Source organism: Rhincodon typus, chromosome 24 (assembly GCF_021869965.1).
Source record: "Rhincodon typus isolate 14 chromosome 24, sRhiTyp1.1, whole genome shotgun sequence".
Taxonomy (NCBI): Eukaryota; Metazoa; Chordata; class Chondrichthyes; order Orectolobiformes; family Rhincodontidae; genus Rhincodon; species Rhincodon typus.
This window is the reverse complement of record NC_063355.1, coordinates 1443748-1456315: the sequence shown is the minus strand read 5'-3', so window position 1 is coordinate 1456315 and position 12568 is coordinate 1443748. Positions and strand designations below refer to the sequence as shown.

Sequence of the window (12568 nt, the reverse complement as noted above, 5' to 3'; positions counted from 1 at the left end):
GTTCAGAAACAGAAATGAGCAAAAAAATACAAGAAAAAACTTGGTGAATTGATGAGATTTATTCTGATTTTCTCTCCATGCTCTTTCCTGAATTATATCTGAAAAATAAATGCAAGGGCTCTGCCCCGATAACCCTTCATGGAAACAAATTCCAAAGACCCTCAACCCTCTAAGAGAAGAAATTCTTCCACACCTCAGTCTTAAACTGGCACCCCTCTAGTCTGAGACTATGCCCTCTGGTCCAAGGCTATCCCAGGAGGGGGAATATCCTCTCAGCATTTCCCCTGTCAAGACCCTTAAGAATTCTATATGTTTCAACAAGGTCACCTTTCATTCTTCTCATCTCCAGTTACTGTGATTGGTTCGCTCGCTGAACTGCTTTGTTGGTTTGCAGACGTTTCATTACCCTGCTGGGTAACATCATCAGTGCAGCCTCCGATGAAGCGCTGTTGTGTTTTCCTGCCTGGTATTAAAACTCTGGGGTCCGTTGGATTTGATTACCTCATTTCCGGTTTTCATTCGCAGTAGTGTAAATATAGGGTCTAGTTCTATGTGTTTATTGATGGCCTTCTTGGTGGTGATCCAGGCCTCTAGGAATTCCCATGCTTCTCTCTGTTTGGCCTGTCCTAGGATCCTGTTGTCCCAATCGAACTGGTCGTTCTCCTTATCCATGTGAATGGAGATGAGTGAGTATTGGTTGTGTCTTTTTGTTGTTAGTTGGTGTTCATGTACTCTGGTGGCCAATTTTCTTTCTGTCTGTCCAATGTAATGTTTGTCAGCAGTCCTTGTGTGGAATTTTGTATATTATGTTCATTCTGTCCATAGCGGGTAAGGGGCCTTTGGTTCAAGTTAGCAGTTGGCATAGGGTTGACGTGGGTTTGTGTGCTACTCTGATGCCCAATGGTTGTGGGAGTCTTGTGGTCAGTTCAGATATGTTCTTGATGTACAGTAGCGTGATGAGTGTGTTAGGGCATGCAGTACCTTCCTGTTGTTGTTCGTGTGATTGGCATCATCGTATCCAGTATCCATTGTCCTTAAATTCTTGGTGGAGGTACTCTTCTTCTTTTTGGCATAGTTCCGGGTTGCTACAGTGTGTTTTCGTGCAACTTCGTTTGTGGGTTTTGGGGTGGTTACTGTTGAAATTCAGTACTTGGTCAGTCTGTGTGGCTTTTCTGTGTACCTTCATCAGGAATTCCCTGTTGGCCCTGCGTTCTACAATGGCGTCCAGGAATGGGACTTGTTTGTTCTTTCCCTCCTCCCTGGTGAATTTGATGCCGGTGAGAGTGTTGTTTATTAGTTGGTGCGTCTCCTCTAGTTTGGTCCGTTTGATGATGACGAAAGTGTCGTCCACGTATCAGATCCATCGTCTGGGTTGGATTTGCAGAAGGGCCATGCTTTCGAGTCTCTGCGTCACTGCTTCTGCTATTTCCAGAGATAGGTGGCCCTATGGGTGTCCCATTGATCTGTTCGTAGATTTGGCCATTAAAGGTAAAGTGGGTTGTGAGTCATAGGTCCAGTAGTTTCAGCATGTTGTCTGTGGAGATGGTGTCACTTGGGTCTTGTTCTTTTAGTAGTGTTACTAGTCTTGCAAGTGGTATGTCAATCGATGTGAATAGGGCGGTAATGTCAAATGACACCTTGATCTCGTCATTGTCTACTCTTATGTCCTTGAGGGATTTGAGGAACTCGTGGGCTGAGTGGATCGAGTGGAGTGACTCGCTGATGAGGTGCTTTAGTCTTTGTTGCAATTCCTTGGCTAACCTATGTATTGATGTGCCTGGGAGGGAGACTATGGGTCTGAGGGGTACTTCCGGTTTGGGAGGCTGTAGGATCAGGGGCTGTTTGTCCCTTCTGGTCTCATTTTTAGGTAGTCCGTTTTGTTGATTTGTCCACTCTGTTGGAGTCTCTTTAGTGTGTGGATTATTTTGTTACCCAGTTGTGGTGTTGAGTCTATTTGCACTTGCCGGTATGTGTTGGTGTCTGCTAGTAGTGTCTGTGCATTAGTGAGGTAATCCCATTTGTTTAGTATTACTGTCATGTGCCCTTTGTCCGCTGGTAGCATTATGATGTTTTTGTCTTCTCCAAGTCCTTCTTTTAGGGCCTTTCTTTCTGATGTGTTGAGTGTGTCAAGTTCTCTCCTTCTGGTCAGTGTCAGGACCGCTGTCTGTCTTATGGCTTGTTGTGTTTCCTCATTGATGCCATTGGTCTTCAGTGTGGCTTCTAGTGTGACTAGAAATTCTGTCTTGTTAGCGTCTCTGTGGTTGTAGTTGAGTCCACGTATTAGAACCACTTTCTCTGTGTGTTAGTTTCCTGTCTGAAAGGTTTCTTAACCAAGTGTCTGACCTATGGTTGTCCTTTTGGTGGGTTAGTTTGGCTAGTTTTTCTTGTAGGATCTGTCTTTTCTTGGTTCTTGTTATCTGTTGACTGACGTTAATGGCTCATTCTACGTCTGTTGTCCAGTCTAGGTTGGTAGCGTCTAGGAATAGGGTTTTTTGGCGCGTAATTTCTCTGTCATATCTATGGAGTCGGTTGTGTGCATCGTTGGTCATTACCTTCACCATCCTGTGGCCATTATGTTCTGCTGTCCTATGTGCATGTTGGTTGTGATTGGGGTGTTTGTATCTCACACTGTGCAGTAATACCTGGTTCCGGAGGCATCCATGTAGGAAGAAGAGTTGCTCGGGGGTAGCGGATGTTACCCAGCAGGGAAATGAAACGTCTGCGAACCAACGAACCAGCTCGGTGTGCGAACCAACCACAGCATCCACAACCCAAGCTACAAATCTACTCAAGAACCTTACAGCTCCAGTTAGAAGAGCGCCAACCTGTTTAGCCTTTGTTCATAAGACAATCCCTCCATACCTTCTTTGAACTGCCTCCAACAAAATTATAACTTTCCTTAAGGGGACCAAAACTACTCACAATATTCTAGATGTGCAGCACCTTGTACAGTTAAAGGAAGACTTCCCTACTCATACTCCCAACCCTCTTGAAATCGGGCAACATTCCATTAGCTTTCCTGACTCCCTGCTCTGCACCTGTGTGCTAGCTTTCTGTGTTTCATGTACAAGTACCCAAAGTCCCTCTGTGCTGTACTTTTCTTCACTTTTGTTCTCCCTTCCAAAATGAACAACTTCACATTTACCCACATTGTACCTCATTTGCCAACATTTTGCCCATTTAACCTATCAATATATCTCTATAAACTGTACATTCTTTGTAATTTGCCTTTCTACCTATTTTTATGTTGCCTGCAAATTTGGCTACAGGATGTTCACCTCCTTCCTCCAAGTCATTAATATATATTGTAAACAGTTGCAGTCCCAGCACTGATTGCAGTGGAATCCCACACTAGTTACAGGTTGCCAACCTGAAAAAGAACCCCTTATCCCCACTCTGTTTCCTGCCCATAAGCCAATTCTCTGCTCACCAACATACTACCTCCAACACCATGATATTGAAATTTGCTCTTTTTGACACATCAAACTGCAGTGGGTTGAGCTATAGAGAAATGGGATTTATATTGTGCCTGCTATGTTGAGTCTCTGAATTCAAGTATTATACTGTGGTGAAGGCCTGGTGCTTCTGCCCCAAAGATGAAAATTAAGTAATCTACATGCTTGGATTAATGTTACACACACTGTGTGGAAAGTACTATTTTAATTCTCACTCAAAATTATTATACATTTTTAGGATGCTCTAACCCTTGTAGAAAACAAGTTTGAAATGTACAATCCCAGTGAATGGATAGGGTGATACTTACCTTGCCATGCCTGTTGTGCACTCTGAAAGCCATGTTTGGAGACATCAGCAGTAACAGCGATTCTTGTTCTGACAGTTTCTTTTTCAGTCGTTCAATCACTTTGCTGCCTTTATTGGCTTTCTGAACAAAAAACACAACATTGAAATGAGTACTTTCAGAACTTCAAGATTTTGGTGGGATGCATATTTCCTTTCTAGATATTCACACAATGTAGATAGAGAAAACCCCATTTCAACTGAAACTAACTCTTTATCCAGTTTATCAACAACTATGCTGCATGAGTCTATGACATTATTTGATATATTCAAATCACTGCGCTAATGGTGCCTCCCTGTCCCCTGAAATTAGTAATTATTGGTATCAATCATTGTTCTGGATACTCCACAGGATGGATATTTAGAAATCACAGCTGAGAATCTGAGTTTCCAATTGTGAACATTGCAAGCTTTGCCAGAGGAATGCAACACAAACCCTGGAAGTCGTGGTTCTCCAAAAATGACCTGGATATGGTCATAATAGTCATGCCGGATCTGTCAGCACAGATACTTGAGGTGATTGCCCTGTACTCACACTCACACTTGTGCTGATATGTTTAGAGATGGTCCGAGCTCCCCTGGCATCCCCATCCTCCCACCTCTGTCTCTGCTCACAACCTCAAACCCTCCTCCACCAGTCACCTCCGACATCCACACAAGTTCTTCTATCTCCATTTTTCTGTTTCTGCTTCCAACACACTCCCTTTCCTTCAGTGCCACCCCATGCCATCGGTGCATGGCTTTAGTCATAAACCCATCCCCATTCTCCAGGCTTGCCTCATGCCAATCTACCTCTTCCAGGCCTGGCACTGCTCACAACCCCTGCTCCTGGCACCAAAACCTCTGTGTAAATCCCTCACCCCATCACAGCTGTGGTTTCCCAGTTTTGCAGCAGGGGACAGGGGTGGGCAATGTGGCTAGGTATCATGGGGGTTGGAAGCTAAGCTGGGGGCAACAGGTCCAGGTCTGTGGAATTGGTGGGGATCAGGGAGCTAGAATAAAAAAGTTATTAAAAGATTAAAGATTTAAAAAAAAATTACTTGTCACTGAGCTAAAGGGAGACCTCAATACCTTGAGCTCATGATATTAAATGGGAAGCCTGTCATTCTGAAATTGCACCTCACCATTCAACCTCCCTACATACATCACTAGGTTCACTGTTATCCCAAAACAATAATCCTGAAATTTTACAACAGTATAGACATTTATTTTTGTGATGGTCTCTTCTTGTCTTAATCCTCTCTTACTTAAATGTGCAAATTGCTTCTTTGTCCAACAAGAATTATGCAGGCTTTGAATAGATTGAATTTCCTACTTCCCAAAGGTTTCAGCAGAAACATACCTTGACCTTCACCTTTAATCTTCCTTCCAATAACCCTACCCATCACAAGATGAGTTATAGGCATGTCTGAACTCATTACACAGGCCAAGCTCTAAGTTTGAACAACAGCTACAGTAAACTGAAAATATCCTAAAATGGAAAGAGTCCAAATGACCTTTCACCTTTGTTAGTAAATTGTAACACAGTGAAACTGTCCTTGAAATAAACATTAATTTTCAATCTTCTCTCAGCAATAAGAGAGTTGCATCAGATACCCATTGTTACAATAGACGGGAAGACGGATTAGAATAAAGTTGTTTAATCTATAAACTTTTTTTAAAAATACAGTTGTTTGAAAAGTGCTAAAATCAAAGATCTAAATCAGATGAAATTAACAGATACTACATATGGTTCCATAACCTTATAGTTTACCTCACATTTTAGATTACTCTAATACTTAAAGTAACTTTTAAGTGGGGAAACTCAAGATAAATTAATCCAAATCCAGCTTTACATGGTGTCTTACAACAGGGTCAACAGGAAGTAGTGTCAGAAACTGCCTCTGACACAGCATTTAGAAATTATTTATATCTTTAAACCCCTTAAATTGTATCAGGCCTAATTTTGGGGTCATCCAATAAAATTAAAACCCTCGAGTCAGTTTGAAATTGTTCTTAAATTAAGCACTATTTTGGGCTTCTAGTCACTGAAAAATGAATTGAACTTAGACTACTCACGTAACATCGAGACCTTGCAGCAAATAAATAAAGTAGGATCTCAGCTTCCACTTGTAGCGGAAGGCCAGAACTCCCTGTAACCATGTAACCTATTCCTCCATAATGATAACTAATTTAAAAAAACAGCTTTAACAGTGAAAAACTCAGGGTAAAAACATAACCAAAGAAAAATAAACAGTGGAAACCAAAGTAATATTAGAAAGGATGAATAAAAGCTGTGTAAAAGAACTGGATTAAAATTTCCATCAGTAAACCATGCAGCCTCTACCACATGCTTGTCTAATCTCTACGTTCATACATGTTACTATTTCACAGCTGCTGTCAGAGGGCCATTACACAATGCCCTCAAAAGTCTTAAATCATTTCCTATTTCTTAATTCTACCTCATATTGTAACTATTGCCTGCTTAACTCTCATATTTTCTATAATAGCTGATGTGATTTCATCCTCAATTATCTAGTTACTCCTCTACCAAAAAAGAGAAGTTGGGGATGGCTGATAGTTTGCCAAGGTGGAGGACTCAAAGAGACATACAGCAGAATTTTTCGATGTCAGGGTTTCTTGCCCTACCACCTCAAAAGTCGGTGGGGCTCATGTATCGTCTCTTGATGGTTGCCCACAGCTGTGCAGGTTGACTGGCTGGTAGTGGGCCTATTTGGGGAAGGCCTGTTTCAGAGAGCTGCCAGCCACCTGATTGCAAGAAGAGGTGGCCACTGTTGGGTCTGTACTGAGTAAAACAAAATGGTAGGAACCTAAGATGTCTTTCAGTGGAGCAAAGCTGGAAGGGAGGGTGAGGGGTTGCTTTTGTAAGGGGTGGATACCCAGAAGGGAGTGAGTTCCTGCTGGCTTAAAACAGTTCTTAAATGGCATCCAAAGGGCCTCAATTAGGTAAGGATAGGCAAGCTTTCTTAGTCTTGCCCAGTCTCAGAAAACCATAGCTCAGTTGGGAGTGGGAGCATAGATGGTGGGAAAGACACCTGCAGAATTTTACACACTCACCCTACCTGTAAACTTGCTGACAGAGAGCCAAGGAACTATGCCACAGTAAATTTATTTCTGTTTGCTCCTCTTAACAATGTTTTTGGGGATTGATAATTTACCTACTTTCAAAGATGCAAATCACCATACTATTTGCTGCTTCACTTTATTTACTGAATCCAAGATTTCATAACCTTGTCCTTAACTACCAATATATGCATTGTCAAACCACTCCAGCACACACACTTCTGTGAAAATAGACTGTTAAAAATGACAGTTTCCATCAATTTTATTTTGTCACTTTTGTCAATTGCACCTATTCCAACCAAAAGAAATGGAGTCTAGCCTAATCCTATTAGTTCTTGGTCTGTAGCCCTGTAGCATTTCAAGTGCATAGTTAAGAATCTTTTTAAAAATGTAAATGGGGGTTTCTGTCTCTACAATTCTCTTAGACAATTGGTTTAGGTTAGGCCTAGTCACAAAGCAATAGTTCCAGAACCCCAAGAGTCTCTGGGTGAGAAGATTTCTCCTCAATATTCCTCTAATCTTTCACTAATCACTAAGTGTATGAGCCTGATGTATTGATCTCTCTGCCCAGGGAAATAGCTTCTCCCATTCCCTCAATCTCACCCTTCATCACATTATATACCTCAATTAAATCTTTCCTCTATCTTCATTGTTCCAAAACAAAAAGCCCCAGCCTATACAATTTTTTTTTTATAGTTTCTGAAGAAGGGTCACTCGATCTGAAACATTAACTCTGCTTTCTTTCCACAAATGCTGCCAGACCTGCTAAGTTTTTCCAGTAATTTCTGTTTCTGATTTTCAGCATTATATTAATTAATATATTATATTAATATATTAATAGCTAATGTTCTCCAGTGTATATGTCAAGATGGCAGTGGAGTAGGATGCTCCAACCGGAGCTCCTCCATGCATTCTGATTATTCCCAGTTTTCTTGTATCTTCTTTCCCTTTTTTCCCCTCTTGGCGTTCTTTCCTGAGTAGAGCAGCTGAAGGCATGGAGTGGAGTGGGGACAACTGGCGGGCCCCGAGCACAAGAGTGATGGCCAGCATGCTGGAGGCTTGCGGGGAACGGGGACGGGAGGTTCGTGGGGAATGGGGACAGCCAGCGTGCTGGAGGCTCATGCGGAGCGGGGATGGCCAGCGTGCTGGAGGCTTGTGGGAATGGGGGCGGACAGTGTGCTGGAGACTCCCAAGGAGCAGGAACGGCCAGCATGCTGGAGGCTTATGGGAAATGGAAATGGCCAGCGTGCTGGAGGCTAGCCTGGAGCGGGGACTGCCAGCGTGCTGGAGTCTAACGTGGAGCTGGGATGGCCAGCATGCTAGAGGCTAGCATGGAGCAGGGATGCCCAGTGTGCTGGAGGCCCGTGGGGAGCAGGGACGGACAGTATGCTGGACGCTCGTGAGGAATGGGGACAGCCAGTGTGCTGGAGGCTCGCGTGGAGTGGGGACGGTCAGTGCGTTAGAGGCTCATGGGGAGCAGATACAGCCAGTGGACTGGGGGGTCCAAGCAGAGTGGGGACGGACAGAGTGCTGGAGGCTCGAGTGGAACAGGGATGGACAGCGTGCTGGAGGCTCACGGGGAGTGGGGACGGACAGGGCATAAGAGGCTCGTGGGAAGCAGGGACAGATAGCGTGCTGGAGACTCGCGGGGATGGCCAGCGAACTGAAGGCTTGTGGGGATGGTCAGCGGACTTGGAGACTCACTGGGATCAAAGAAGGTCAGCGGACTGAAGGCTCACTGGGAGCAAGGAAGATCGGCGGACTAGAGGCTTGTGGGGAGCAGGCATGGCCAATGGACTGGGGCCCAAGCGGAGCTGGGTCGGAAAGCGTGCTGGAGGCTTGAGCTGATCTGTGACAGCCAGCGGGCCGCAGGCCCGACTGCAGCGGGTCAGATGATGGACTGGGGGCCGGTGCAGGGTGGGTCAGTGGCCTGTGAGCCTGGGCAGAAGTGTTGGAAGCTCCCTGTGCTGATCTACTGAAGGACTGTAATGCTTATCTTTTTAACTTAGTTCTTATTTTTCTAATCTGTACTATAAACAATTGTAAGTAATGTAACTTTTTTTCCTTTCTTTTCCCTTTATTTCTGCATTTTGTACCTAAGATCTGTACCTAGGTACATTGTACCTAACATAGCACCATTTGAGGCACACTGTAAACTTTTCATTGTAGTCCTGTACTTCCATACTTGAGTACATGTGACAGTAAAGAATATTCTATTCTATTGGGAACATCCTTGTAAACTTCCTTTCTAGGTCTCACATGATAGCACATCCTTCCTGTAACATGGTGTCTAGAACTTCTTTTTTACATTCAGAGGATGCAGGCTTCACTGGCTGGGCCAGTATTTATTGTCCATCCCTATTTTTCCTTGGAAAAGTTGTGGTGAGCTGCCTTCTATTTGCAGCACTCTAGCTGTAGCCTAAATATTATAAAACTGTAGCATAACCTCCTTGACTCTTATACCTATGCCTGAGACAAAGTATCCTGTATGCCTTCTTAACCACCTTATTTACCTAGCCTGCTATCTCTATTTACTGTGTATTCCCTTGCCTTGCTAGCCTTCCCAAATGCATCAATTCACACTTTTCCAGATTGGAATCTATTTGTCAAATTTTCTGTCTACCGAACTAGTCTATAGATATCTGCCTACTATATACAGTTACTTCCTTCATCATCAATCAGGAGGGCAATTTTTGTACCTTCTGCAAACTTCTTGCAAACAATGGCACAACATTAGCAGTTTCCTTGCTTGCCCCAAATCTGCAGCCAGAGAAATTTGAAGAACACTAGTCTAAGCCTCTGTTTTTTTTTGTTTGTTCTTTTAACACCAAAGGTATATCTTTTCAGGAATTGGTGATTTCATTATTTTCAAAGATGCAAACAACGTTTATATTTGCTGAGCAAGGGTCACTGGACCCAAAATGTTAACTCTGATTTCGCTTCACAGATGCTGCCAGACCTGCTAAGCTTTTCCAGCAATTTCTGTTTTGATTCTTAATATTTGCTGCTTCATTTTATTTATGAATCCAAGATTTAATTTCTTTGTCCTTGAGTACTAATGTGCGCATTGTCTAACCACCTTCGCCCCTAACCCCCAAAGCTTTGTGAGGATAGACTGTTAAAGTTTCATAGGATTGTTGTGCTTTGGGACCGCCTTTAACTTAGGGTAAAATAAAGATGGTTGTGTGATCTGTCTTGGGCTGAATAAAAGCTATTGAAGACTAAATGGAGGCCCAGGTTGATTTCTGTAAAGAACAGCAAGATACTCACACTTAGAGATAATGGTGGCAGCAGCTGCATTTAAAATGTTTACATTGTTAATCTCCAAATTCACCTGATGTGCAGGTGCTGGTGTTAGACTGGGGTGGACAAGGTCAGAAATCACATGACACCAGATTATAGTCCAACGCGTTTATTTGAAAACACAAGCTTTCAGAGCCTCGCTCCTTCTTCAGGTTTTTGTGAGAGGTAGTATCAGACACAGAATTTATAAGTAAAAGATCAAAGGGTCACACCACTGATGAGGATGTATTAAGCAAACCTAAGATGCTGTTAAATCTTTAATCAGTTAGAAGGTTTTAATTGATTACTGTGTATATCTAAATCCCCAAATTTCTTTCAAGTCACTGGCCTGAGAGAACTAAAGGTTTTATCAGTGTAAAGAAGAGGTGACATTTTAGGTCAGAAAATGCATGTTAGGTGTGAGGCCTTGTTTAGAATCATATCATAGAATCCCTACAGCGTGGAACCAGGCCCTTCAGCCCAACAAGTCCACATCGACCCTCAGAGCATCCCACCCAGTCCCATCCCCCTATGACCCACCCAAGTTACACATCCCTGAACACTACGGGCAATTTAGCATGGCCAATCCACCAAGCGTGCACATCTTTGGACTGTGGGAGGAAACCGGAGCACCCGGAGGAATCCCACGCAGACTCGGGGAGAATATGCAAACTCCACACAGTCACCTGAGGGTGGAATCGAATCCGGGTCCATGGCGCTGTGAGGCAGCAGTGCTAACCACTCAGCCACCGTGCTGTATCTGCAAATACAAATTTAGAATCTATTTGTGTTTTGTTTTGGAGTCAGGTTGGTTTTATTTTTAAAGTTAGCATTTATAAAACGCCACACTGACTGACTGTCTATGCATTATGTGCTTTTTGAACAAAATAGAATTAATCTGCAAATACAAATTCACCCCACAGATTTACATGTGTGTATGTATGTGTGTGTGTGTGTGTGTGTGTGTGGGGGGGAGTGAATGTGTGCGTGTGAGAGGGGGGAAGAGAGAGAGAGTGAGAGGGTGTGTGTGTGGGGTGGGAAGAGAGAGAGAAGGGGTGGGTGGGTGTGGGAGAGAGCGAGAAAGTATCCACGCATGTGTGTGACAGGGAGAGAGAAAGTGTGTGCGTCTGTGTTTGAGAGACTGTGTGTGTGTGTGTGTGTGTGTGTGTGTGTGTGTGTGTGTAAGAGAGAGAGAGAGAGAGTGTTTGTGTCAGTGAGTGTGTGTGTATGTTTATGCTTGTGAGAGTGCAACATGAGCCCAAGATCCTGGTTGAGGCTGTCCTCATGCGTACCGAACTTGGTTATCAGCCTCAACTCGGCGACTGCATTGTTGTGTATTCCGAAGTCCGCTTTGGAGGATGTTTAGCCAAAGATTCAAGGATGAATGTCCTTGACCGCCGAAGTGCTCTCCAACTGGGAGGGAACATTCCTGTTTGGCGATTGTACTGCAGTGTCCTTTTATCTGTTGTCACAGCGTCTGCATGGTTTCGGCAATATACCATCATATACACGAATATATCGATATATATACCAATATAATGCAGTGTATGAGATAGACAATGTTGGCTGAGTCACTCGAGTAGCTTCAGTGCATGTGGTGAGTGGTGTGCCCACGTATGATGGTAGTATCCATGTCAAAGAACTGACATGGAGAAGTCTTGCAGAGGTTGCCATGACAGGGTTGTATAGTGTTGTGGTCAATGCTGTCCTGAAGCCTGGGTAGTTTGCTGCAAACAGTGGTCTGTTTAAGGTTTGGTGGTTGTTTGAATGTGAGAAGTGGAGGTGTGGGTAAGATCTTGGTGAGGTCTGCTTTGTCATTGATAATATGTTGAAGGCTGCGAAGAACATGGCGTAGTTGCTCTGCTCCCGTGAAATACTGGATGATGAAGGGTACCCTATCGGTTGTATGTGGCCTTTACGGTTTTTCGTTGCGGCATGTCGGAACTGAAGATCAATGAGTTGAGCGTCGTATCCTGTTCTTATGAGGGCGTCCTTCAATCCGTTCAAGAGTGCATTGTGTTTGTCCCTATCCGAACAGATGCTGTGTATTCGTAGGGCTTGTCTGTAGGGGACGGCTGTTTTAATATGTTCAGAGTGGAAGCTAGAGAAGTGCAACATTGTGAGGTTTCCTGTAGGCTTGCAGTATAGTGAGGTATTGAGGTGTCCGTCCCACTCTTTCGCTCTCTCTCACACACACACTCTCCTTCTCACTCTCTCTCTCTCTCACACACACTCCTCTCTCTCTCTCTCTCTCACACACTCTCTCTCTCTCACACACTCTCTCTCTCTCACACACTCTCTCTCTCTCACACACTCTCTCTCTCTCACACACTCTCTCTCTCTCTCTCTCTCACAACACTCTCTCTCTCTCTCTCTCTCTCACAACACTCTCTCTCTCTCTCTCACAACACTCTCTCTCTCTCTC

The 12568-nt window shown here is 43.8% G+C and overlaps 1 protein-coding gene across 2 annotated transcripts in view; it reads right to left on the bottom strand.

Moving 5' to 3' along the window:
• si:dkey-91m11.5 (PH_BCR_vertebrate and RhoGAP_Bcr domain-containing protein) overlaps window positions 1-12568 on the bottom strand; it is a 422142-nt gene that overhangs the window by 120173 nt on the left and 289401 nt on the right. For both annotated transcript variants that reach the window (XM_048611239.1, XM_048611240.1), the window contains exon 11: window positions 3764-3883. In XM_048611239.1, coding sequence (XP_048467196.1) covers window positions 3764-3883 — 120 coding nt within the window. The remainder of the gene's footprint in view (window positions 1-3763; window positions 3884-12568) is intronic.